The 27,321-nt window shown below is 41.1% G+C and overlaps 1 protein-coding gene across 3 annotated transcripts in view; it reads right to left on the reverse strand.

Moving 5' to 3' along the window:
• Positions 1–27,321, reverse strand: part of ADAMTSL1 (ADAMTS like 1) — a 920,800-nt gene that overhangs the window by 181,672 nt on the left and 711,807 nt on the right. For all 3 annotated transcript variants that reach the window (XM_032306889.1, XM_032306886.1, XM_032306887.1), the window contains 3 exons: positions 27,145–27,229; positions 7,526–7,827; positions 1,292–1,421 (listed from right to left, as the gene is read on the reverse strand). In XM_032306889.1, coding sequence (XP_032162780.1) covers positions 1,292–1,421; positions 7,526–7,827; positions 27,145–27,229 — 517 coding nt within the window. The remainder of the gene's footprint in view (positions 1–1,291; positions 1,422–7,525; positions 7,828–27,144; positions 27,230–27,321) is intronic.

Raw genomic sequence — 27,321 nt, forward strand, 5'->3', positions numbered from 1 at the left:
CTCGGCTTTTTCTGATCTGGGGAGAATGGAGTCAAACAGAAGGGGTTCGTATCCCTTGCCTGGGCAGTTAGGTCTGCCCAACTGGAGAATGGTGAGGTTAGTTGGAGATGTGGGACCAGGTGAAATGGATAGGAAAGAGGTTTCTCAGGATTCTGGGCACTGGATCTAGTTTTTTCTGGATCTAGCCTGTGACTCTATTTTACTGGCTGATGGCTTTTCTGGATGTCATGGAGAAGATGGCCCCAGTGGCTCTCCTCCTTTCTGGGTCAGAATGGGACACCAAGCCTGCCATTCAGATCAATATATGGGGCATCTTGGTGACCAGTAGAAGTACCCTGATCTGGCCTGCAGTCTGTATCCTTTAAGTGTCAAAGGAAGGCATTTTGTTGACTGAGAAATAAGCCACATCTGCAAATTATTGTCAGTTCCTGAAGGCAACACATGACTTCTTCTGTGTTACTTTGCAGAAATAGAAGAAATATCGTTCTGAAACAGCATTCCCTTTCATTTCATAAGATAAGGTCACATCTTATCTTATAACAGTCTTCATCCCATCAGCAGACTTGAAAGTCTGGCTCTGGTTCTTGAAACCTCTCCCTTTGAAACCAGAATCATCGATAACATGGTTTAGCTTCCACAGAGATTTGTTCCAAAGAAGTATCTGCAGGCTAGTCTCTCAAGACAGCATAAAATTGTGTGGACTAAACCAGTGATTGGATTGATTAGCTAAGACTCAAGGTTGGGTAAAAAGGAGACCCAGGCAGGACCGACCAATGAAATGCTCTAATTGATTTTATGCATGCAGAATGACACACATACACTGGAGAGCGTGCTATAATGAATCTGCATGCTGTGTGCATACAGATTTCACGGTGGATCCATTATACCACCCAGTCATTCCAGTTTCTTGCGCCCGGCAACCCGTGAGCCAATCCATCACCATGGTGTTTTAGGCTTGCGAGCTAGCCTGAAAGTGGCAGAGACCCTGAAGCCTGCAGTTGCATCCCATCCCCTTTGGGAGACATTGGCAGTGTGGCACGTGCACGTTCCAGTCACGCCATGGGACTCATTTCAGTGCACAGAGCCTTCTGGACACTGAGCCTGACCATGGGGCTGGAGTTCCAAAGCCCTGCTTTCAATTACATTTAAGTGGATTTGACTAAAAGTTTGAACTGATGCTAATTGGTTTTCAAAACACTGGGTTTTGAATAAGCATTCTGGTCTTGCCCATGGACAGCACCTCCCTTGGAACGTGCTGCTGGGTGGCAGGGTAGACGTAGTGCCCCCTTACCTGGCCGGGCAGGGCTCCAGACCGCAGGACTTGAGGAGTCGTGGGGGACGGCGGCTGGTCACACACAGGTTCTCATCAGCAGGCTCCCTTGTCTGCTTGTTCAGGCAGCTCACCACAGCCTCCTGGACACCTGCACACGAATCACACTGTCAGGCCAGAGTGGGCGTGAGTGGGATTATGAAGTGTGGACAGGCAGCTGGTGGGAGGCCTCTGTGATGGTTAGACTCTGGCTGCATGTCAGAGATTGCAGCATGAACCCCGGAGCTGCCCATCTCGTCAGGCGTTGCTCCATCGCGGAGAAAGTACTCGTGAGCTATGGCATCTGTAAACATGCCCCTTGAGGAGGCCTACATCTGTCATGGGAGAGCTTGCACCAGGACTCATGAAATGCTTTAGGAAAATGCCACCAAAGTTATATGGCTGCCAAAGCTGAGAAGTGATAATTTAATGCAGAAGGAGAGGAGGGTGAGAAAAAAAAAATGACCCAAGACCTTTACATGTTGTATTTTAAATCAACCGGAGATGGTTGTATTTGGAAGGGAGGCTAAGAGCTGAGTTTTAATATCCAATATTCTGTAAACGGCTGTTCTCTTGGGGCCTTGCACTGGAGGCTCCAGTCTTTGTTGGTTGCCTTTGGATCTGGTTCGTTTCTTTAGTGACGGGGACAGCTTTGGAAATTGGAACAAAAAAAGAGAACTAGGAGCACAATGACTATACGCATGAAACACAATCTTTTCTACATCTGTGGGAAACGATGTTCTCACTGACACTTGCATGTCTCTGACACAGAGCTAGGAAAGCAGGAGTTTGAGCTGGGACAGGCACAGGGTTACTGGTGAGTCTTTCCAGGTGGTATGCAGGACCCCTTATAGAAATGTTCATGGAGCAAGGAAACATTTAGCTGGGTATAATAATGACGAGACATTTCATTCTGGGGCCCATAGTCATAAAAAGAGTTGAAGTCCATGGGTTGTACATTATGAGCCAGGTGCCAAATGCTGACAGCGTGACCCGCGCCCTGCAATTCTCTCAACAACCCCATGAGGTAAGCACTATTTTTGTACTATTTGACAGATAAGGAAACTGAGGCTTAGGAAGGTGGAAAGACTTGCTAAGGTCATGAAGTTGATACATGGCAAGGCAGTGGCTTAGTGCTGGAGCTTTTAATGACAGCGCTCACACTTAAAAATCCTAAAAGGCTGCTTACATCTGCCGGAGATCTTTGGGAATAACCTAGACATCTGTCTGAGATCATTTCAGCAAAGTCAGTGTAAGGAAGAGGCGAGACGGCACAGTGTTGATAGTCTGCTTTCAGTCACACACAGCTGTGTAAAGATATGTGCATCTAAGTATATCTATCTGGAGCTAAATATTTTATGTGATTTTGGTAAAGTATGTGACAAGACACATAATTAGTTTTATATATAAATATACATTTTCTTGTTCTTATTTGTCTTACTATATCAGTTAGTACCTAATAGAGTATGACTGCCATACACTTGTTAGCCCTGTTGCTTCTTTTCTCCCATCTACTCAATGCTTCTCCAAGGAGTTATTGCTCCAATCAATATCCTAATGCTTCAAGGTCACTCAGCAAGACTATAATTTAAAAAGTGACATTCTAAAGACTTTATTTATTCAGGAGAGAGAGAGAGAGAGGAGCAGAAGCAGAGGGAGAAGTAGGCTGCCTCAGGAGCAGGAAGCCCAACATGGGGCTCGATCCTAGGGCCCTGGGATCAAGACCTGAGCCGAAGGCAGACTCTTAATGGACTGAGCCACCCAGGCACCCTAAAAAGTGACATTTGAAAGCCAGAATCTGAATCACCTTTCTTTCTTCCCAGATGTCTGACAAATAAAATATTTTAAAAAATCAGTCACAGTATTTACCTTGAGGCCATAAATGTAAATTTTCTTCTTTCTAAGTTTTTTTATGAGTTTCAAAGTTTAATTTAAATATATCATGGCCAGGTCAGGGTGGAGCATTTGCGATTTATACTAGACATTCAAGCTACCCCATCATATTCTGTAATGCTGGCAACAGGGTGTTGCTCTCTAGGTTGCAGCTGGGATGAGCCATCTGAAATTTATGGTATGATGATATAGCAAAACATTTCACAAGAAATTGTTGAAATCATCACTGATACTTCCCTCTGGAATAGTCTGGCATTGTTAAGGTAATGACGACAAGGTGCTGGATGAAGCGAACTCTTCCATCCAGAATCTAAAGCTGTGGTTTTATCAGAAATTAAGTTCTGGGGGCACCTGGGTGGCTGAGTCGATAAGCGTCTGCCTTTGGGTCAGGTCATGGTCTCAGGGTCCTGGGATCCAGCCCTGAGTCAGGCTCTCTGGTCAGCAGGGAATCTGTTTCTCCCTCTCTCACTCCCCCTGCTTGTGTTCCTTCTCTCTCTCTCAAATAAATAAATAAAATCTTAAAAAAAAAAAAGAAATTAAGTTTTCGATTCATTTGCCTGCTGGGTAATATTCAAGAGATTATAGACATTGCTCTAAAATAGATTGTTTTTTTCTGCTACTGAGCACCATGAAATGGAGTCGATGATGTCAGCAGGAAGTGATCACAGCTCTTGTCATCTGCCCCACTGGAAAGTGCTTCAGGTGTGGGATGGGTGAGGGAGGTGCTCTGTTTCTATTTTGTGGATCCCTAGTTCATAGCACTTAGGTCCTTCTCAGACTGCACAGAACAAGTGTCGCAAGGACTAAAGTTTCTAGAAGGACTTCAGTATAGTCCTCTCTTAGATATATGGAACACGAAGTTTTATTATCCCAAACGAGTAAATCCTAGCTCAAGAGAAAAATCACCTCCGAGGTGGTTCAGTGCCAAGATTAAGTGGCCTTCGAGAGTTACTAAATTCGAATCTAACATATTATAAAACAAAATACTAGGCCTCTGACACCGTGTTAAATGGCCATTGCCATAGCGGCCAGTTGCCTAGGCATTCTTAGGCGGGGCCTGGGGTGCTGAGGGAAGCTAAGGACAGAGTTCTGTCATAAGTAAGGAGTATCTGGGACCAGCCCTGTGGTCAACACACAATACATTTTTGTGGCATGATGAACAAAATGCCTCAAGGGCAGGGCATTCTAAGCATAGGACGCCTTGGGGAAGGCGCATGGAGGGAGGGAGCTGGGGAGTGTGGGAGTATGGGAAGTTGCAAGAGGGAGGGTGTGTGGAGACCTCACCTGTGAGGTCAAAGCATAGTTGGCCCAGTGGAGTGGGGCCAGGATGTGAGAAGTTAGCTCATCGAGTGCATATTCTTTCCAAACAGGCTAGGATTTGCACTTAGGAGGACATTTTAAACCAACACAGAGCACATGTTTAAGTACCGTACTTCACGATTTTTGAGTTTTCCTTTCTTGACAGAATCAAAGGAGAGAGGACTCATAAGGAAGGGGAGCGGCAGGTAAAGACTTCACCTTTCACTCTTGCTGAAGTGGTTTCAAGTTTTCCCTCAGCTCATTTTAATGCTGATTTTACCATCGAGGAGTTCAATATAATAAAGCTGTTCAGGTTCAAAGCCACTGTCCTTGACCACAACTATGAGCTCACGTATGGGAAATTCAAATATAACAAGGAGATGATAGTGGGACGCGGGACACATATCCAAGCAGGTTAGGCTCAATCTTCCACAAAATGGGATTTGCGGTGTTTATATCTGCCAGAACAGCATGATTGTTCCATGATATTTGATGACAGCTTGGGGAAACACAGCCACCAACTGCAGCCTAAATTACTAACTAGTTCCTTCTGGTTGCTACCTCTGCTAGGTGAAAGGTTACTTCTGTGTCTATCCAGTTTCTGCTACGGAGATAGGGAAGACAATGAAATGAGCTCGACCAGCCTTACGACCCAAAATTGATTTAAAAATCTCTCTGTTAATCCTGCATGGTTTCAGCAAGAATGATCAGAAATATATATAACCTCATGGGTTAGATTTTGGTGAAAGATCAAAGTTGATAATACAATGTTACTGCCAAACACTGACTTCAAAAATATACATATCCCATGGAGCAAAATGATTTTTTAGTGCATATGGGCATCATATGGGCCAGATAACCCAAACGTATTTTCACCACTTTGGAATTTTCAACTCTAACATTTTAGGTGTAAATATATTACCTTGGCACAGTTACATAAGTGTAGGTAAGTGTGCAAAGTTGTTGACAGTTAAAGACATAAGACATTTCAGTAACTTTACCCTGCCTTGGATATAAAGGATGTACAATTTATGTTATACAAAAACACTCAGTTCCTACAGGCCGAGATCAATTGTGTATCAACCATCTAAATCTTATATGCAAATCAGTTATCTTCTGAAAACATTTGAAATTAAAAACATTCCGCAGGCTCTCTACACTTTAAGTTTTATACCCCTGGTTGATCGGCAGAATGGTTAGAATCTTAAAGATAAAGGAATCTGGATATTTATTATTCCATGACTGTGTCTAGTTTTTCCATTTGCTTGTAAAATTCCAGGCTTGACTTGTAACTGAGAACCATAACTGAGAGACCACAAGTCAAAAATTTTTTCCAAAGCACAGGCATTTTAGACCAGAGATAATGATCGTTCCATTCAGGTGATCATGGAAATTGGGGATAAAAGTACACCACCTGAACTCCTGAGTCGCTCGTTTTATTGGAAAGAAGCTACTGTGGGCATTCAGCTGTGGTCCTTCCACCTGATTTCTCGGTTCCTGCCCAGGTTCGGGAATTCTCGAAGCTTTATTGAACACTTCTCCCTTTGTGACCATGGAAGAAAAGATGTCCTCAGTGTGTGTGGAGAACCCCTTAAGAACAGAGATTAGCCGAGTTCCAGGAAACTCTTCCAGAATCAGATGGAAAATTTTAGGTTTTAAAAATAACAGGGCCCTCCATTAAAACACTTAAGAATTTCACGGTTTGAAATTGAAAGAAGTAGAAACAAACAAGAACCTCAAGGTCAAAACTACTAAATGCTTGCTCAAAGATCTGATGGAGAAGATGGATTCTTTGCTAGTACGTACTTGTTCCACTATTCATTCCTTTTCAAGTGCATGTGAACATTTTGGGCCCAAGTACTTGTGCATTCTCAATAATGACAAAAGGCCTTTTTAAAAGACTTTCCAAAATGTCACGGTTTACAAAACAGTTTTGGAAAATAATTTTGATATTTTTTTATACCGGTTGAGAAACTTTGCTGGCAATGCAGAATCTTAACATGCCAAAAGGGTTTTACTGATAGCCAGTGAGAGGCGTCTGGCAGGAAATTATCCAGCATTTCCTCACCTATCAGAATCTCTCTTGAGAGTAGACGTGGGAGGCAGTGGCATTATGAAATGATGTATTTTCTGAAGTGTAAGAAAGATTGTAACCATGAAGAATTCATTGCTGACTTAAATGCCTTCCTCTCCCCCTCCAACCCCAAGTCTCATTATGACACCTGAAATAAAGAATCACTGAATCTATTATCATTGATGAATACCCCTAAAGACCAGGTTGATACACATTTAACATGCGTTAAATAATATTCGTAAGGGGCAAGCTTCAGGAATTCTCTAAGTGCCTAAGAAGTGTGCTGTGCTGATTCCAGACAGAGAAAGAGATCAATAGCAGGCCTAATCCCAGGGGTCATTCACTAGCTGTGTGTGGTTTCAAGTCACTCAGCTTCTTTGGATCTTTGTTTTCTCATCTGTAAAATGGCAGAGGGGTCAGCCTTTAAAGTCCTTTCTGGTCCCAGGTAACCAAGGTGTTAAGTGGGTTTCTATACCTTTTTCCCTTTGTAAAGAGATACTGCTTCGGGAAATCAGCCGAATCCATCAGGGAACTCTACCCCGTTCTGGGGAAGAGCAGAATGTTTTGTCCTCTTGGGCCTTGGTCCATACCACAGGCACTGAAGCAAGGACACAGATAAATAACACTGAGTGCTGAGAGCCTTGCCAGGTCAGCGTCAACCGAGTCTCTCAGTCAGATACACTGGGATATATTGCAAAACATCAGAATGACAACTGAAAGCAAAAGCGTGAGCTGTGCTGGCCACTCGCAGCGGACAGTCTGAGCGCCGCTCAGGCCCGAAGAGAACTACATCTGTGTTTCATTCAGTGCGCCTTACATTTACAAGCCCCCACCCCCCCCATCCTTCCTGGACTAGAAGCGGTCACGTGACACAGTCTCTTGCAGGGAGAGCGGAGAAAGGGAAAAGACAAGAAGATGGTGGGGCTCTGGGCCAGAGGCCCCCTCCTTACCTCCTCCGCATGACTCGGAGCACGTGGTGAAGCCTTCGTATTCCCAGTCATACAGCTCGTCCAAATCCTGCAGGACCCCAAACAGGCCGTCCGTCTCTTCGGGGTTCAACTCGGGAGCATCCCCCTGACACGGTCCCGCATAACAGGCACGCTGGGATGCCGGCTTGGGCCCTTCACATTCGTCAGCAGGCAAGTCAGCCACCGACTGAGAGAAAGACAGCAGCACCTGGCACCTCACGGTTCGCACCTGGGTCCCCACACCGCAGGTGACCGTGCAGGCCGACCAGGATTCGGGGATGAACCTGCAGCCGGCAAGCAAACAAGAGGATAGGATGAGAAGCCCCAGGCGGGGGAGCCAGGGGGCTGCGGAGCCCAGCATCCCACCTGTCACCCTGGCCCAGCGCTGTCCCAGGATGGGCTCCGGGCTCTGCTGCCCTGTCCTGCGATGGGTGCTTTGGTTTAGTTCATGAGCTCATTTGCCACCGTTTCTGGATTGGTTTTTTTGGTGTCAGATGAACTCCCAGCTGGAAGACATTCCAGCTACAGACCACCTGCTTTCTCCCTGCTTCACACCCACAGTGATACTAGCTAGCTCTTCAGAGCAGGGACTCGGCGCTTCCTCCTCTCTCTCTCTCTCTCTAAATCCCAGCACTTGTGCCTTCTGCAAGACGCTGGCTATTCTTATAGCAGACTAATACTGATCCTAAAAAGTATCACAAAATAAGCCCTTGGAGATATTTAAGGAGGGTTTTTTTTTTCTTTTTCTTTTTTTCTTTTTTTTTTTCTGATCTGGATCTCATATTCTGTAACTTTCTTTTGCTTTTCGGCTCAATGTGCTTCCCAAGATTTATTTATATATAGAAAGGGGTTCTTTTTTGTAAGTTTCCAAGAATGGAGCAAAGTCTTGTTCCTCACACATTCTTTGAATTAGTGTGGACTACAATTCTTTTTATATCATAGAGAAAAGCCATGCTGCAAATTTAAATCCACAGACGTGGCACAGTAAACGAGAGATTCTGCATTCGTACAAGTTTGGTCGACAGCCCTCCTCTCCCCCAACCCCTCAGAGAAGCCACTCTAGTGAGAATTTGGTTTTTCTCTGAGTTCCTCTATAATGTGGGACAGTACCCAAGGTCCCGAAAAAGACTCCCTCTCACTAATCAACACTGGCCTTGACTGCAAAGACCTTGAGAGGTATCTAGGGAAAAATGTCCAGAGGGAACTATGAACATTTTCAAGTTAGTATAATAATCTGGAAAAAAGTACTTTGGAATAAAAAGTTTTTATTTTTCCACGATCCTACTGCTTTCTCACAGAGTCGTGCTGTGGAGGCATGCAAACCTGGTCTCCTAACCTTGATTTTGGCAGAAAACGAAAAGGACCGATAAGAAGATAATAGCATTAAATCCTAGCAAGTGCAAATGTTTCAGATCTAGTTTAGGGAAATAGAAGTTCTAGCCCGAAACTGATCCAAGTTTTCAAATTGGAAGGATCATAACAAAGATGTTTCCTGGGCTTGAGCCTGGGCTGTGCCTGGAGCTGGCCAGGAGAGCCAGACTCCCCCGACCCCCCAAAACTCACGCTGTCTGAGGCATGCATGAAGAGCCATCCCCTAGGAGAGAATGAAGGTCACATACAAACTTGTCTGGAAGGTGGATGAGGGAGGAAGAGCCATCCAGAATTATTCCCAAGAAATTCTCATCACAATGTCACCTCCCTCTCCTGTCTTTGAATGCTTGATCTATCTTCTGGCACCCAGAGAACTTGGGTGGGGGGAAACAGTACCCTAAAAAATTAAAAAGTCTCCTTCTCTTTAAACAATGTTACCTGTAGGAGCTTTTTATAAATATAAAACCCAACTCTGCCATCAAACTAATTGTAACCTTCTCATTTACACATTCACATATATCTGTATGGCTCCTGGAATAAGAATTATGACAAATACACAAGCACTGGATGTTACAACCCACGTGTAGACAAAGAAAAATGCAAACTAAACAATTTTGTATGTAAGAAAACCCAAAAAAGCCAATGAAGGGTCTGCCAACCTTGACAATAGTGTGTGAATAATGTTTCTTATTTAGTAATGTGGTGCTGAATTTTATTTTTAAATTAAAAAAATGACAAGATCTCAAAAAGCATTGCACCCTATTAGCTTTTCCTATGCTGGAAGAATTAATGTTCTGTCACCTCTAACAGCCATCTTCAGAGACTATAACAACACAACAAGGATCATCCAGCATTTTCTGTAAAGGGCCAGACAGAAAATATTTTAGAGTCTGTGGGCCCTGTTTGTGGGTCTTTGTTGTTGTAATGATTCAACTCTGCCAAGAAGCTGTGAACACAGTTATAGGCAATATGTAAGCAAATGGGTGTGGCTGTGTTCCAATAAAACTTTATTTATAAAAGCCGGAGGGAGGATGGTAGTAGAAATGTCTGAATTTGGCCTGTCAGCTGTAGTTTCACAACTCCTGCTATAGGAACTTTAGCAGAGATACCAAACACACCAAGATTCATAAATGATCTTCAAACTCATTTTAAGTCTTAGTTCCCATCTTTTCCACATATAGAAGTTTCTAAGAATGACAAGCATTTAAATTGATACACGTTTAATCTTCCAAAGTGAGTCCCAGATGAAATCTGGAATATAAATGATTCACAAACCAAACCCTCTGCTCTCGTTGCCTATCATGTCCCCCACTTTGCGTTTGGTCTCATTTCAGGACCAGGAATATATACCAAAAGCACACGAAGTAGAAAGGGCACATTACTGGAGCCTCAGGAACTCATTGCAATGCTTGAACCTTGTTTATCTTGAAGCATCATTTCAATGAAAATAAATTGTGTGTGTGTGGAAGGGGGCATACACATGGGCATTTGTCTATTTTTTTTTTTATTATCTGGACCTTTAGGGTTAATAGCAAAAACAATAAACATCTATTTTATGTCTCCCAAGCGAGAGTCTTATCAAATGTCAAATAGCCTTTCTGGCTTATCTCCCAACCCACTATCCTTAGGTCTTTGTCAAGTTCACACCAATTAAAAATGATTTGGCTTTTAAGCGGTGCTGTCTTCTGGCAGTCATCTTAATTTCTCCAGTGCATGCACTGTATGATATAATATATTCTCTCTTGTTGAAGGCAGGAGATCATATTTCAAAAGAAAAATATCTAATAGAGCAAATGGCCAAGTGAATAATAACTGTTTTTCATACGAAACTCTCCCCCACATCCCTAGATCTCCCAACTCTGTGTTTACTATCTGGAGCTTTCTGGCCACAAGTAGAAAGAAGCAAGGTCAAGTAGAGGGCAGGCAAATGAGCTTGGAGGTCTCCGTGTAAGGCTTAGGAAACTCGGTTTGCCTGGTACTTGCTGAGCAGAATCCTTCAAGTGGGACCTTTAAAATGGAGTCAGTAGGGTTTTGTGTGTTTTTTTTTTTTTCTTAATCATTTTGATGAGCAAATATTTCATGAAAAAGCTCTTACTATTGAAGTTTAATTTGGGTGCTTTTAAAGTTCTTTTTGTGAGCAGCACTGTTGGGGGATGAATGCAGAATGACTGGATAAACGAGTTCTTTTAGAGAAGGGCTTGAACTTGGGAGGAGACCAATAGCATTTCTGCATGGAGTCTTCCCATCCCCAGGAAATTAAAAAAGAAACCTGGTAAATAGATGATTTATGTTTCTGTCTGGTCTTCAATTTGCAAGCCTAATTGCTCATTTCATGAACAAAAAGCTTATCCTTTCATTGGAATTATTACCATAGTCCCTTTTATGAAACAGAAAGCAGTGATAATCAAATTCACTTGTAAAATCCCAACCTGGTTTAGTTTATATGTGGCTATTATGAAGTCAGAAGCAGGGACCAAAATAATAATAACAATTGCTTTATTAATACAGTGCTAAACAGAAACCACTCACTCTTGGCTAATTAATCTCATGTCACTGCAGATCTTAGCCAGAGTTCGGCTCCACTGTTATGCACACATGGTCTATAACTAAGTTGTTTTTTGTTTTCTTTTAAGTAGGCTCCATGCCCAGTGTGGGGCCTGAACTCACAACCCTGAGATCAAGAGTCGCGTGCTCTCCTGATGTAGTCAGCCAGCCTCCCCTATTTATCTTTTCTCCTCTTACTTTCCTCTCCTTTCTCCTATACATGTTTATTTTTTTAATTAGTTTTTTAAAATTAACATATAATGTATTATTTGTTTTAGGGGTACAGGTCTGTGATTCATCGGTCTTGCACAATTCACAGCACTTGCCATAGCACATACCCTCCCCAGTGTCCATCACCCAGCAATCTCATCCCTCTCACCCCCTCCCCTCAAAAAAAATCATTGGTATTATTCAAAATAAGAATAATTTTATAGGGGTGTTATTGTAATGTTCCTACCAGCCTCAACTCAGTCTCTAGCTTCAAAACGCAAACTTAAACTTATAGGAAATCACATGAGAAATACTTAGGGGCACCTGGGTGGCTCAGTCGGTTAAACGTCTGCCTTCGGCTCAGGTCACTTTCCCAGAGTCCCAGGATCAAGCCTTGTATTGTGCTTTCTGCTCAGTGGGGAGTCTGCTTCTCCCTCTGACCTTCCTCCCTCTCATGCTTTCTCTCTCTTTCTCAAATAAATAAAATCTTTTAAAAAATACTTAATTTTGGCTTAGTTTTTGATATTATATTTCAGCTAGATATCTGATAGGTTTTGCAGATTTCCTCATCCTCTTTCTTTTATGAGAGTCGTGGCAGGATCTCAGGGTGAGAAGAGAGGAGGGAATGAACTAAATAGTGGAGGAAAAATGATAAAAGGCTTTAACACAGACCTAAGAGGTTAGTGGGTGCCCTGTCAAGCCTCCTTCCTAGTTACTGCAATCTTGTATTGACTGTGAACTATTTTACACTCTGCAAATTATAGAAAATGGAAAATGCAAATCATTCTTGCCCACAGAATTGCAGATTAATTGTGTCTAGTGGAATGCAATTGCTGTCTTGTGGACAGATCCATTTTGCATCCACTTGTCAATCCATTCCAACATCTTATTTGCCTAAATATGTATGGGTCTTTGAAATGTCCTTTGAATTGGTTGGAACATCTTCCTGATACCCTCCTTAATTAATGAATTGGACAAAATCTTGGACAGATGTTCATTTTATAAATGCAGGAAAATCCTGACTTTTTACCCGTTGTAAAATTTGATCATTTAGCTAGTGGCTACAGAAGGATCTGGAAAATAGTATATTGGAAAAATAAAATACTGTATAAGTAATTCTACCCCACATTAACCAGAAAGTCTTTTACATAAATATATCATTTGGGGACAAAAACAGTCACCATACTTTGTTAGTAACGATGCAGTTTTTCTACATTGCCTCATCTATTTTGAAAGCAATCTTCTTTTCTTTCTTCTTTTTCTTTAGCTTTGAAAAGTTTGTTCTCCTCCTGGTTCTGAGCAACCCCCCATTCATGGAGTAAAATCTTTAGGAGAAAGTGCAGTTTCCTAAACCAAAGCTAGGCATTTTTGGCATCTGACCTGAAGAGGTATTTAGAAGCTTGAGCAAAACAAATTGCTGTTGGGTGGGACAGAAACTTGGAAAAAGGAACAAGAGACACCTTCTTTCATCAGTCTCAATTTTACGTGAGATCAAAGACCTCAAGTTAACTTTTTTGGTTTAGTGTCTCTCAAAGTAAAAGATTTTTTCAAAACCCTCCAAAATAAATCAACAAACAAAAACCTTTGGAAGCCTACAAAGGGAAGGCAACTCTAATTGAATCACTTTAGGGATTTTAGAATTAATTGTAAAACCCTTAGCACCAAGACAGCCTACAAACGATTCTTTAAAGATATAGCTAGGGCATTAATGTTTTGGGAGAACACTGATCCAAAATAGGCCTCTCCATTCACTTAGAACCACACCTAAATCATTCCAAATAAATAACAATCTAACTTATTGTGAAAGATCTTTAGTCAAGGATACTTGACCTGAATATGGAATTATGAAAATATTTCTCAACTGCTTTTGTTCGCTTACAACTCTCTGGAGCTGCAAGTAATTCTTGCTAGTTATGCAACTCATATTAAAGTCTCCAAGCACAAGGGCACCTGGGTGGCTCAGTGGGTTAAAGCCTCTGCCTTTGGCTCAGGTCATGATCTCAGGGTCCTGGGATCAAGCACCACATCGGGCTCTCTGCTCAGCAGGGAGCCTGCTTCCCCATCTCTCTCTGCCTGCCTCTCTGCCTACTTGTGATCTCTATCAAATAAATAAATAAAATCTTAAAAAAAAAATCTCCAAGCACAATTTTTCAAAGGTGTCTGGGACATTACTCCACAAAACATCCAATAGCACCACTTGTTTTTTCATCAGCTCCTCAAACCCTTAAGCATCACATGTGGTAGTGAGAGTCTTTCATCACTAGGAGGTGATTCTATCCAAGCATAGACCAATTCCAGAAATTGAAATAACAGAACACAATGAGGATTTTGAATCAAACACCAATATATCTATTTGAGAAAAAAATGTAGGCACTGCCCCGTCTGATGCTCCTGGCTGGTAAGAAAGAGAGAAATAAAGATAGAAAGAGAGAGAGAGAGGAAGGAAAAGAAAAGAAAAGAAAAGAAAAGAAAAGAAAAGAAAGAAAAGAAAAGAAAAGAAAAGAAAAGATGGGCGCCTGGGTGGCTCAGTGGGTTAAGCCGCTGCCTTCGGCTCAAGTCATGATCTCAGGGTCCTGGGATCGAGTCCCGCATCGGGCTCTCTGCTCAGCAGGGAGCCTGCTTCCTTCTCTCTCTCTCTCTGCCTGCCTCTCAGTATACTTGTAATTTCTCTCTGTCAAATAAATAAATAAAATCTTAAAAAAAAAAAAAAAGAAAAGAAAAGAAAAGAAAGAGATAGATGGCTAGATAGAGGAAGGAAGGACCCAATTCCACACAGACTAAGGCAGTAGCAGGAGAACTCTATTTAGTGGTCTTTCCCAAGAAGCAGACCTCACTTTCTCAAGATAATGATGCCCTCTCGGGTTCCGTGAGAGGCAGCTGGCCTTTGCAAAAATGCCTCCATGACTTTCCTGCAGAAGCGCTCAGTGCTGGAAGTGGGAGAAGAAAGCCTGGCTGGATTAAAGGGCACATTCTCCTTTCAAAGACTTTATACTAGAAGGAAATGCGGTGGGGTATCAGAGTTCTCTCAGAATTCCAAAATGTGGGAGATTAAGGGGCTCTGTCAAGGCCCACAGCCATGTCCTTGAGGACTCTGTCACACTCGTCTTGCAGTTCTGACCTCTCTTCCTCCATATGGTTCCCAGCAAGGTAGGAGAACGAGTCTCATTAAGGAGGGCTCTTGTCAGCTATCAGGAGTTTGTTCTTTAATTGTAAGAGAAAAGCCAGCAGAAGGACAGGTAATCATCAGATTTTGAGAATCCTGGCCCTGTAGTGTTGGCGCTTCCCAGTGTGTGCTCAGCTCTCTTGTTCCCTGTGGCATCCCACACAGCTGACCATACCTTTTTTCTTGAATTATTTTATCCTCTTGACTTACGCGACAATCACCTCTTGTCTTTCTTTTCTGGTCAATTCCTTCTCCGTCCCCTTTTCTAGGTCTTCCTTCTGTCCTTGAACTCTAAACGTTGCTGTGCCATGGAGCTCTGCTGGGTGCTATCTTCTTATGTGTTCAGTGATTCTTGGTTTCATACACCACCAATGTGTGGGCAACTTCAAAGTATTTTATCTTTAGTCTGTATCTTTTTTTTTTCCCTGAGCTTTATACCCAAACTACTTCTACCACCACCACCACCACCACCACCACCACCACCACTACTACTACCACTTCTTCTCCTCCTCCTCCTTTTTTTGGGGATGTAAGTTTTGGGTTTGGGAGCCATTTTACTCTTTGAAAGGAGTAAACACTAATTTGAAATAATTAATCTATTTATCAAAAACTTATCCAATTCTTATGTGCCAGACACTACCCAAAGAGCTTTATAAATAAAAACTGTTAAATCCGGGTCATCTGGGTGGCTCAGTGGGTTAACGCCTCTGCATTTGGCTCAGGTCATGATCCCAGAGTCCTGGGATCAAGCCCTACATCAGGCTCTCTGTGCAGCGGGGAGTCTTCTTCCTCCCGCCCCCCACCTGCCTCTCTGCCTACTTGTGATCTCTGTCAAATAAATAAATAAAATCTTTAAGACCAACCAACCAAACAAACAAAAAACTGTTAAATCCTAATGACAACCAGGTAAGAACTATTCTTACTTTCATTTAATGATCACTAGATGGACGAGGAAATTGTAGTCATTCACATAGCTAGTAGGTATCGTGCTCTGTACACTATACATTGCTCTCTCTCCTGACTGACACTTTTACTTTGATATTTCAAAGGCTTCTCCAACCAAAAACACCCAGAATGGAACTCTTGATTTCCCTCCTCAGTATCTTACTCCTCTTCCAATCTTCTCCATCACAGCACATGATTCCATTCGCTATCTAATTGCTTGAGTACACAGTTAGAGTAACTCTTGATGCTTCATTTTTTCCAACTCCTCGCTTCTAAATGGTTCCCCAATTCTATCAACTCTCCTTCAAAAATGTATCTTGAAATTCATGTACTTTTTTCTGTCTCCACTACCACCATCTTGATAGAACAATGACAACAACAATAATAATGGCTAATGTTTACTGATGTGTTTTAAGCTCTTTCTATATATTAACTCATTATAACATTGTTAGGAGATGGATACTGTCAGAAACATTGTGAAATGAGCAAAAGAGATCCTTTCAATGGAATGTTGACATTGCCTGGAGACTTTCAGGGTGGGAGGTTGTCTAATTCTATGGAAGTATGAGGCTTTGTCTTTGGCTAGACAGAGGTTTCCTTGTAGAGAGTTGTGATGACACAAATGTTTCCAATGCATAGTGATGGAAATTTTTTTTCTGTTCATGTCAATGCAAAGGATTTTGGTCAGGTAGAAAATACAGACTTTCTAAATCCAATTCTCATTTGAACAAGTTTTAACAATTCACTAGTGTTGGGTCCGAGGCTCCAAGAATGCAGGAGGAACAATAGAAATGACCGCTGGGCCGCCATCTTCCAGCCTCCCCCGCCTTTCTTAGCCCTTGACTCTCCTGCCAAAAGGATGTATGCCCTTTTGGTCATGTCTCCATAGGTAACCCAATACCTATGCAGGAAACAGGAGCATCAAGACGCCCCCCCCCCCATACCCTTCAATCACCAAATACCTTACCATGTATGGATGTGAGCCCATGCCCTGCCTTGGCCCGATAAAAGACCCTGCCGACTCCCTCCTGGCGTGACTTGCCCGACTCCCCCTTCCCAAGTTGTGGAACCTCGCCTGAGAGTGCCAACCTCCTCCCGGCGTGACTTTCCTGGCTCTCCTTCTCTTGAGACCCAAAACTTCACCGGAGAGTGCCTTTAATAAATCTTGCCTTGTGCCTACCTTGCCTGGTGTTGTGTTTACCTCACCTGTAAAACTTGACAACTAGTTCCCTTAATGATTTAGGAGTTAAATAAAAACATTGACATGTTCTCATTTTTTTATTTATATGGATCACAATTTTGCTTTTTTGAAAATTATGTTTTAATATAACTATTTCATCCCAATTTATAGAGGATAACATTGGGGCACAGAGATTTCTAATGTGCTACTGCTAAATAAATGGGAAACCATGCCCGTTGACTTCAAAATCCATACTCTTTACCGCGTCACCATACTGGCTGTCAGGTAGCCATGTAAGCCATGACCACTGAAGCTACTATGTCTCTGTGGGACACCCCAGCAGCCACTAGACTTTTTTTTTCCCCCTCTCTTACCTTACCAAGCCATTCTTCATGCTATAGGTGGAGGGGATCTTAAAATGTAAAACTTTAAACAGTTTCTCAGTATACCCAGAAGCAAAACCAAACTACTTACAGAGGTTACATTATACCCTTCTCCATCTTCATTTCCTGCTCTTCTCCCCCTGGTCACCAGTCTCCAGACCCAGTAGTCTTCCTCCTCTTCCTTAAATGTGTGTAATTCTTTCCTGACTCAAGATCTTGGCAGGTGGGTCACTCCCTGGACAACTCTCCTTCTCTCTCTCAGCTTAGAATAACTCCCACTCATCCTCTGGGCTTCAGCTGACAAGTCCCTTCTCAGAAGACTTCCTGAGCCACTCCTCCCCTCACCTCTCTGCCCCCCGCACCGCCCCCCCCACCGCCCCTGAGCTGCTGGGGTTTCTGTTAGACTCTCTTAGAGCCCCTCTTCATTTACTCATAGCAGTTGTCAGCCCCTGAAAATCAAGTGTGAATCTTTATGTAATAACTCTCTCCCTTACCATACCAAATCTCTGTGAAGGCAGAACTTCCTATAGTAAACACTCAATAAATAAACACTTTTAAATGAGCAAATGAGTGGACACACAGAATGGTGAGAGTTGATGCTATGAGTGAGTTGGTATTGGATTGGTTCTTGGGTCTAAAGCCTGAAACCAAGCTAAAGAGGACATAGTCTTGAAACTCAAAAAGAAATTAAATCATACCTCTCCGTTCCAGGTATGGGCCTGGCAAACGAAAACTTTTTCCTGTTGTGGAAGTTTCTTATGGTCTTTTTACAAAAAAATATTGTGCCCAAATTCAATAGTGGGATTCTCCATTTTATATTTTTTATAGCTATACTCAGGCAGTATGTGCTGATCTCATTTTGTTTTGATGGGGTATTAGGTTATCATGTAGCTTGAGGCAAGTTTAAATTCTATGTCTATCACACTTCGATTCAATCTCAATAAAAATGTTGTTTTATCGAAGACAAGGATTTGGGGGCAGCTGTGAGCCAGAGGCTACCTTCAGTAATTTATCCATAACTCTGATGTCACATTGTCTTATCACACAAGCAGCTACCCCAGTGAACGCTCTGAGGCATTTTGGAGTTGTTCCTACATTACGAGAACCCAAGAAGAGCTCCTCTCTTTCGTCTACTCTTTGAAACTCAAAATGCACAGAAAAAAGAAAAGATAGGCCACTAACTGTAGGCAGCAGATACAAACGGAGCCAAATTAAGTCTTTGCAAACAGAAAATGAGGCTGTGAGAGTCGTTTCAGATCATCTTCCTTTCCTATTGCTTTTCTGACCTATACATACAGAACACACACAGTTTAAAAGTTGGATTTTTCCTTGAGGCTGGTCTGATTATTTAAAAAGCCATGTCCCAGGGACTCGCATGCCATTATAGCTTACAATGCTATTAGTGCATTTGTAGTTTTCAACTTAATACCAAAATGGAGTTTTTAATGCGTATCATTTTCCCAGATTTTGATAAAAATCTAAAATAGTGTAAACTCAGAAAACTTTCCATGGACCTTTTTTTTTTTTTTTCTTCACGTGGAGTGAAATTGGTTTATTTTGCAACTTTGTAAAGGTTTCTTTCCTTTAATTCAACAAGTTTGGCAAAGCTTCCCAATGAAAAGTTCAGTTCATTAAAAATGACCTTAATGGACTTAACATATATTGGTGGTGACAGGATCCATACTTTATTTTGGCACACGTGGATCCCATTAATTTGTCTTTGTCACTCTCTGGGGCAGAGCTGAGCAATACTTCAGATTTAGTTTTCTGAAAGTAGCTACAGAATGAGCAATCAGTGGAGGCCTTGGGAGGGGCTGACAAATTTAGAACTTCTTGGTTTGCAATAAAGCTTTTTCTAATGACTACATAAAAATGGCTCTGTCTGCTCTGCCGAGGTTGTTACTGATATTTCTGTCTCGTTGCACGTTGGGAACAATCTATGGGGATCGACTCTGTTTAACCCAGAGTTGAGAGAGGATGCTTTTCCACCCAAGCTCTTTCTTAACTTTCCTTATTAATTTTTGCAATTCCCCGTAGGTCCCTTTTTAGTCAAAAAGAGGTAGTTAAGCTTTGTCCTCTAGAATAATTTCTGTTGGGAGTGTGATGCTTGCAATGGAAAAAGGCTCGATGTACAGAAGAGAGGCAAGACGGTGGTGTTAGCTGGGGCACCACTGGCTGAATTTCAGCTTAAACTGTACTTTTCTCTCCCATACTGGTAGATACAATATCTGCCTCGATTTCTGCATTTGTAAATAAGTGACTATTACATGTTTTTATTCCCTGCAAGTTTCTCTGGGAAGAGGCATGATGCTGGAAAAGGCCCAGTCATAATCCCAGTTACTGAAAGTTATGGAAGGAAGGGAGCTTCCTGTATACTGTGTACTTTGTATGCACTAACTTAATCTTTGTCATAATCTTTGTTATTATGCTCATTTTGCAAATGAGGAAATTGTAGCCAAAGGGTTAAGTGACTTGTCCAGGGTCTCCTGTAGCTGGTGGTGGACCCGAGAAGAACACCAGGCCAGTCTTTCATGGGAGCCCACACTTCACCCCTGCTGGGCATATTGTTGCTCTTTACGGAGGTCTGATCAATAATTAAACTGCTTTTTACTTAGATCTCAGCAGGGCTGTCTCCTTAGTTTGAGCCCACAAATACACAGACTCAACCCTCACCGACTCACATAGTTGGAAGCATGGTGTATTGAAAAAAATTTCAATTTTAGGAAATTACTTATGGTTTCTGCAGCCTTTTCTCAATGTACAAGTGAGGATTGCTGAGGTACATATTTTGTACATATACAAAATACCTGATCATTGGCTATGTGAAAATATCCAATAATCCTTCCTCAAGTACTGGTTTTGGAGTGAAAGATTCAACTAAGTTCTACTGCGATCTGCCAAACATCAGTTCTATCAACATCCCCCAATTCTTTCCATGTATGTTGTGTTCTTCTCTCATTTATGCTCATATTTGTGAATTACCACACCCTAGCTGAACTATGCTAATATTTTAACTCAGAAAAACATATGGTTGTGGAGAGGATTTGGGAATTCAATAAATAATTTTCTTACACTTCTTTTTAAATCCATAACACTATCACGCTGTGCATACCGAAACACCAGATTGCATTTTTAAAATACAGCTCGCTCACTTATTCAGTCTGTGGATAAATGACCAACCTTCAGGACTATGGACACAACCCTACCATTCCTGTGATGACACACTCAAGGTTCCTTGAAGGCAAGGACTACTGGGTTTATTTTTACAGTATTTGCAACTGGAGCAAAGCTTGGGACAGAGCAGGTGACTTATGAGCAAATTTAGCTTCTTTTGTTAGGAGATGTGAACAATTTAGCAGGTGTGTGGACTCTCCATAGTCATCTAAAATACCTAATCAGCCAGAGAACTTATATTAAGTGTGCTCTTGCAGAGAGCATGATGGAAGAGAATGACTTGGGTAGATGGGAAGGAAGCCAGAAAGGAAGGAGTTGAAAGTGAGCAAGGTCATGACTATTGTGGGTTAAGGCTGATTGGGCAGTATAGGGCTTTAGTTTCTATGATGTGCCAATTCTCAAAATTAAAGGCTTTTGTAGTTTTTTTTTTTTTTCATCTTGTAATTCTAATGCTCAACCTTATTCTGCTTGAACATCCCTTATGTTGGCTTAATGATCTACAGATCATATTTAAACTGCTTGATCTTAGATGAGATGATTTTTGATTCTCAAGACATATATATATATATATATATATATATATATATATATATATATATATATGATATTCCTTTTATTTCCTGTAGCCTGAGATTCATGAAGAGAAAATAATTCAGGCACCTTGTGCTGAGGATATAAACAGCAAAAGTATCTGGATCCATTGCTGATGTTTGATTCCTTGAATATTCTTTGGGGGAAAATATAAAAACACATGTCACACAATTAACATTTCTAGTCACTTTTTTTTTTTTTTAAAATATGAATTCACATTCTTAACTGCTGAGTTCAGCCACCCACATTCTCAGACAACTTTCCTGGATATAAATATGGACTCATGTAAACATATGCTCAAATATTATATATTTAAATACTATTTCCAACAAGGTAAATAAGGCATTTAATGACTCTAGGATCACCATGGCGACTCTTACTGACTTCCCTTTCTGTATCTAATTCCTTACGGGTTCTGTTCACACAGATGCATGACAGGAATTTCCCTTTGCTTCTTATTGAATCAGCCCCATCACTAAGCTGATGCCATCTGGCATCCAGATATCACTGTGGCCTTTGGCCTGCTTGTTTTCCTTGTGCTTCATCCTTTTTTTTTTTTTTTTTAAATGGCTTACACCAAGGTTATTTATGGAAATGCATTTAAGGCCTATTGTGTTGAAGCATAAAAATGTTTTCTTAACCGTGCAAATAAAGGTGTTAACTGAAAATCTGATGAGATAAGCTAAGATTTTTTTTTAGGGGTAAGATAGGCATAGAGGGCCACCCACTCCCTACCCGGTACATGATAATGTCTGAAGGAGGGTTGGCTTGCTGAAATGGTTGTGCTGGTCACCTCGTGTCCAAAGTAGTCACCTGTCACCTGTTGCTTGCTCAGAGCCCTCTAAGCAGAACTCCTGGCAGCTGAAATAAGTCAGGGAGGAAACTGGCTTCCCTAGGTACCCAATGGATCCTTCCTCCCTCTTTCTGGAATGACTTGATTCAGAGAGCAGAAAGTCCAAAAAGAGAAAGGCAGGACATCAGGATCATCAGGCCATAGCCTTTTCGTATGCCTTCCTTAACAGATGACACCTTTCAGAGCACTGAGGGGCCTGTTAGTGGCCTGAGGGAATTAAGGAAATGAACAATTTCCTTCCTATTCCAAACAAGATCAGACTTGTTAGGAAGGCTAGCTGATTAATTTCCCGTGCAGCAACAGTAGACGTACTGCCTTCCTGGGTCCTAGAGGACCCCACTGTATCATTTCTGTCCAAGAAATGGAGCTGTCAAAGCCATCGCTGCATGTAGTTAGCTTGAGGTGGTGGTTGTGTTTCCGCAAAGAGCTCCACCTAAGACTGAAGGTAGGTTAAATATAGGAGATAGGAATTCAAATCAGTAATGTATTAAGCTTCTACCTGGTTAATGAACAGAATTACACTACCACATTGCAGTTCTGATCCCTCAGCAAATAAGAGTGAAATTCTGAAATTCAAAAATACCTAGAAAGCTATTCCCATATATTTGACAGTGGAAGCAACCAGCTGGGCTCAATCTGACATGTAAATTCCAGACAATCAAGAAATGAACTCTTAATTAGAGAGAACAAACTGATGGTTACTAACGGGGAGCTAGGTGGGAGGAATGGGTGACAGAGCTGATGGGGACGAAGGAGGGCACCTGTCGTGATGACCCCTGGGTGATCCATGCAAGTGCTGAGTTGCTATATTGTACACCTGAAACTAACAAAACACTAAACAATAAAGAAAATGATAAAAAAAAGTAACTGAGGAAATCTAAGAACTAACTAACTAACTAAATAAATAAATAAATAATGAATCCTAAATGATATTTTTATCAGTTGGAGGCAAGCATAATGGTGCCGTCCTCTCAGAAACAAATTTCCATCATTCCATCTGCCCCTTTCTAGTGCTGGAAGAGGATGGTTCTTAGCCTCGTAAAAATGCAACTCAGACCAGAATCTTATTATTTTTAGAAGTCTGTCTCTTACCATAATTCCCTCTGTGTTAACTGAGTAGCAGGAATGTCTGTGGACTCCTTAGCAAGGATCCTCAAAGGCAAATTCACCTTACTGTACTTATTTATAAGACTGTCTGTGCTTTAGTGGGCATTTACCCCAAAGATACAGATGTAGTGGAAAGAAGGGCCATATGCTCCCCAGTGTTCATAGCAGCAATGGCCACAGTTGCCAAACTATGGAAAGAGCCAAGATGCCCCTCAACGGATAAATGGATAAAGAAGATATGGTCCATATATACAATGGAGTATTATGCCTCCATTGGAAAGGATGAATACCCAACTTTTGTATCAACATGGACGGGACTAGAGGATATTACACTGAGTAAAATAAGTCAAGCAGAGAGAGTCAATTATCATATGGTTTCACTTACTTGTGGAGCATAAGGAATAACATGGAGGACATTAGGAAAAGGAAAGGAAAAGTGAATTGGGGGAAATCAGAGGGGGAGACGAACCATGAGAGACTGTGGATTCTGAGAAACAAACTGAGGGTTTTGGAAGGGAAGGGGGTGTGGGGTTGGGTGAACCTGGTGGTGGGTATTAAGGAGGGCACATATTGCATGGAGCACTGGGTGTGGTGCATAAACAATGAATCTTGGAACACTGAAAAAAAATAAAATTAAATTAAAAAAAAATCTGGCTACAAGGAAAAAAAAGGATTGCCCATGCTTAATCAGCTTTCCTGGGTAAAGCCCCACATGACTACGTATCTGTTTAGGGTTAGATCTTGTTCACACTGTCCTGTTCGAAGAGGAGAGACAAAAATACCTTGCTTAAAGATTCTTGCCATGGGTTGTCCAAAAAATCTGGTAAAAACATATGCCTGGATCAAGACAAACCATGGCCACTAGCGAAAAATCAATTTAGAGGGTAAAACTCTCCCAAATGGGTTAGGAGATACTTTTTTATATAATAGGAAGATATTCATCATGCTGTTCCATCCTTTGTGTCATATGAATCGAACACATCATAAATAAACCCATCTGTTGCTAGAAAAAAACAGTCCATGTCTACAAGTATTTCTTAATAAAGCTGCAACTTTATACAATGAATTCAATATATTAAGGGCATTACCATATTGTGACTTCATTGTGATACTCATTTCAGATATTCTTTTTAATAGGTTTTATTTATTTATTTTGATTTCTTAAAAGATTTTATTTTTTAATATTTTTTATTTTTCAATTTTTTTTATTTTTTAAAGATTTTATTTTTTTATTTGACAAACAGAGATCACAAGTAGGCGGGGAGGCAGGCAGAGAGAGATGGGAAAGCAAGCTCCCTGCTGAGCGGAGAGGCTGATGAGGGCCTTGATCCCAGGACCCTGAGATCATGACCTGAGCTGAAGGCAGAGGCTTTAACCCACTGAACCACCCAAGCGCCCCAATTTTATTTTTTTTTTAATACTATTTATTAGAGATAGAGTGAGAGACAGAGAGCACCAGCAGGGCAGGGGGCAGAGGGGTAAGGAGAAACAGACTCCCTGCTGTGCTGGGAGGCCGACACGGGACTCCATCCCAGGACCCTGGGATCATGACCTGAGCTGAAGGCCAACACATAACTGGCTAAGCCACCTCGGCACCCAATTTTAGGTGTTCTCTGGCTGATATCTGCATGTGTATCTTCTACATGGCGTTCAGTTCAGAGGAACAACCATACCAGTACATGCTTCTGTTCTATAAAGTTTTAGTTATGTCTTGGAAATTCAGTGTTTACTTTTTAATCAGAGTTTCTTTCTTTTCTTTTCTATTTTCCTAAACACACCTTAGAGTGATTACTTTCCAACATATCTTTGGCCAGAGTGCTAACCAATTATTATTATTATTTTTTCATTCTGGGGTGGCCACAAGCATCCAGTATTCACTAACAGCATCTCCATATGCTAAAGACTTTAAGCTACTGGTTTTCCTATATTATTTAATGAGATAGGCTGGCGATAATATTTTTATTTTACATCAGGGAACTAAATGATATTTACTGTTTTTACTATGGAACTCTTCCATAGTAGACTGGAGCCAAAGTGAGAGATAATAGTTCTAGACCACGATTCAGGCTTCTCTGATGAGTTCAGGAGTGACGGCCACAGCTTCTAAACACTACCATTTAATTTAAGCAATGTGAGTCTCTTCAGTGGGGGGAAGGAAAAGACTTGCTGACAGTATATCATTTGTTCATTATACTATGGAGAGTAATTATAGGTTGCTGCATACATTTAGAAACTAGTCTATGTGGTTTAGAAAAGAAAGAATTAAGACCATGCAAAATTATGTTTTTTTAAATTCAAAATCAATAAAAAAAATAATGTGACATGTTGGACCCTTCCTAGGGTTCAGTGTGCTAAACATGTAAAGTGCATTAAGACGTGGAAACCATATATCTTTCATTACATTATTCTACAGCTGTCACTTATTTCGTTTTGGTATAAAAGTAATTATTGTTCTGAGCATAATAGTATACATTTCCTTTACCCGACACCAGCGCTCCAATTACAATCTACTTCAATTCAAATTAATCATGCCAAGATGGCAATTCCATTACACCGGGAGTAAAATTTAATAATCTAATATATGGCTATAGTTTCAATGGTGAAATATATGTGGTTAACTACTTTAGGGATTTATTAAGATTAAAGTTAAACATAATGCATCTTAATCAGACCTTTAGTTGGAAAACTCTCGTTACAAAACATGGTTGACCAGGGTCTATGCAATCCTTCTGCAGGGGCATTAAGCTCCACTTAAAACCTTCATTTTGAGAGCTATCTAATAATGGGAAAGATGTTAAATTATTGATATAAGATGTTTTGATTTAATTTCAACTTTATTATATTATTTAACATCTGTTATAATGCGATACTGTATATAGGGTTATGCTTCAGACCAAATGACAAAATGTTGTGTACAAGAGAGCAGAGTTTATTTACATAGAATAATATATCTCATTTTAAATGTATCTAACCTAAGAATGCATATAGGAACAGTTAGCTCCAATTATACGGCATCTTTCTGTGTCTTAAACAGGGACTTAGTGGATAAAGAGCTAATCCCCATCTAAAATAAACCACTTACTTCCTCTCTAGCAGCAAAAAGGCCTGTCCAGCCGGGCACTAGCCGGAGAGAAACAAAAAGTTTTAAGTCCTCATATAGTCATGTAAAGGTTGCAATGTGATCTTTAAACACTGCCTTTCCTCCAAGGTTCTGCAATTGTTAATTGCTTTTTTTTAAAAGTCATTTTTCCAAAAAGTAGGAAAAGGTGCTGTAGTAACTTCACAGCACAAAATTAATTTATGTTTTGCTTATTGTTCTTTTAAGTCAGAAACGCGTTGTCAAATGTGAAACCAAGTGACCGCAAAACAAATTTCATTTCTCTATAAATGAACTTTGGTCATACCAATCTTGAAATTTTGAAATTCTTTTTTAATCCTCTGCTGTTTTGGGTGTGATTCAGAAACACAATTTGTGGTCTGGCATACCATATCCAACTGAGATCCAAACAAGATGGATCTGAGAAAATTCTAAATTACTATTGAATATATAGATTACACTGTTAATTTTTATCTCTGGTGAAATTTAAACTACAGGTTGAATTTAGAAACCATTTCATATCCTACATGCTAATATACTTCCTTTGCCTTCAGACGTATTTTACCAATGCTTTATCTTTTGTGAGTGGCTATATTGCAAAGCTGGGATATAAGGAATGTGAAAAGCTGCCCAGACTTTCCCATCAAATCTATGTTACATCATCATAGGGAGGCTGGGCCTTCTCACCTTGACCCTTTGGAAAAGAGGAGGTCAGATTTTGGAGAAGAGGGGGAGGCGATCCCCCTTCATTTTCTTACTTCCAAACTGAAAAGTATTTAGAGAGCAAACACGCAATCAGACATTTTGAGAAATACCCAGGAACTGATAAATCTCCAGTGGGACAGCCCTCAAGGTTCATTTCGACCCTTGGCAAGAGGATTCCACCTGGTTCAAAGCCTAGGGAAGCCACATCCAGTGAGACATGACTTTCTTAAAACCAATCAGTTTCAAAAGCAAAACATCTTGCAGTTTTTAAAACTTACGAGGGCTCTTCTGACACAGCGGCTCCTTCTTCTAGCTCTTGAGCTTGCTTGTACCATGGAAGTTTGGCCTCTACTGGAAGCTTCTCTGAGAATTAAGTGCATGCACATAAGAGAGAAGAGGTTAGAACCAATTTGGAATTTTACAGAAATTCCTTTATCTCCTCACCAGTTCCTGAT

The sequence above is a fragment of the Mustela erminea genome, chromosome 12 (assembly GCF_009829155.1).
Source record: "Mustela erminea isolate mMusErm1 chromosome 12, mMusErm1.Pri, whole genome shotgun sequence".
NCBI lineage: Eukaryota > Metazoa > Chordata > Mammalia > Carnivora > Mustelidae > Mustela > Mustela erminea.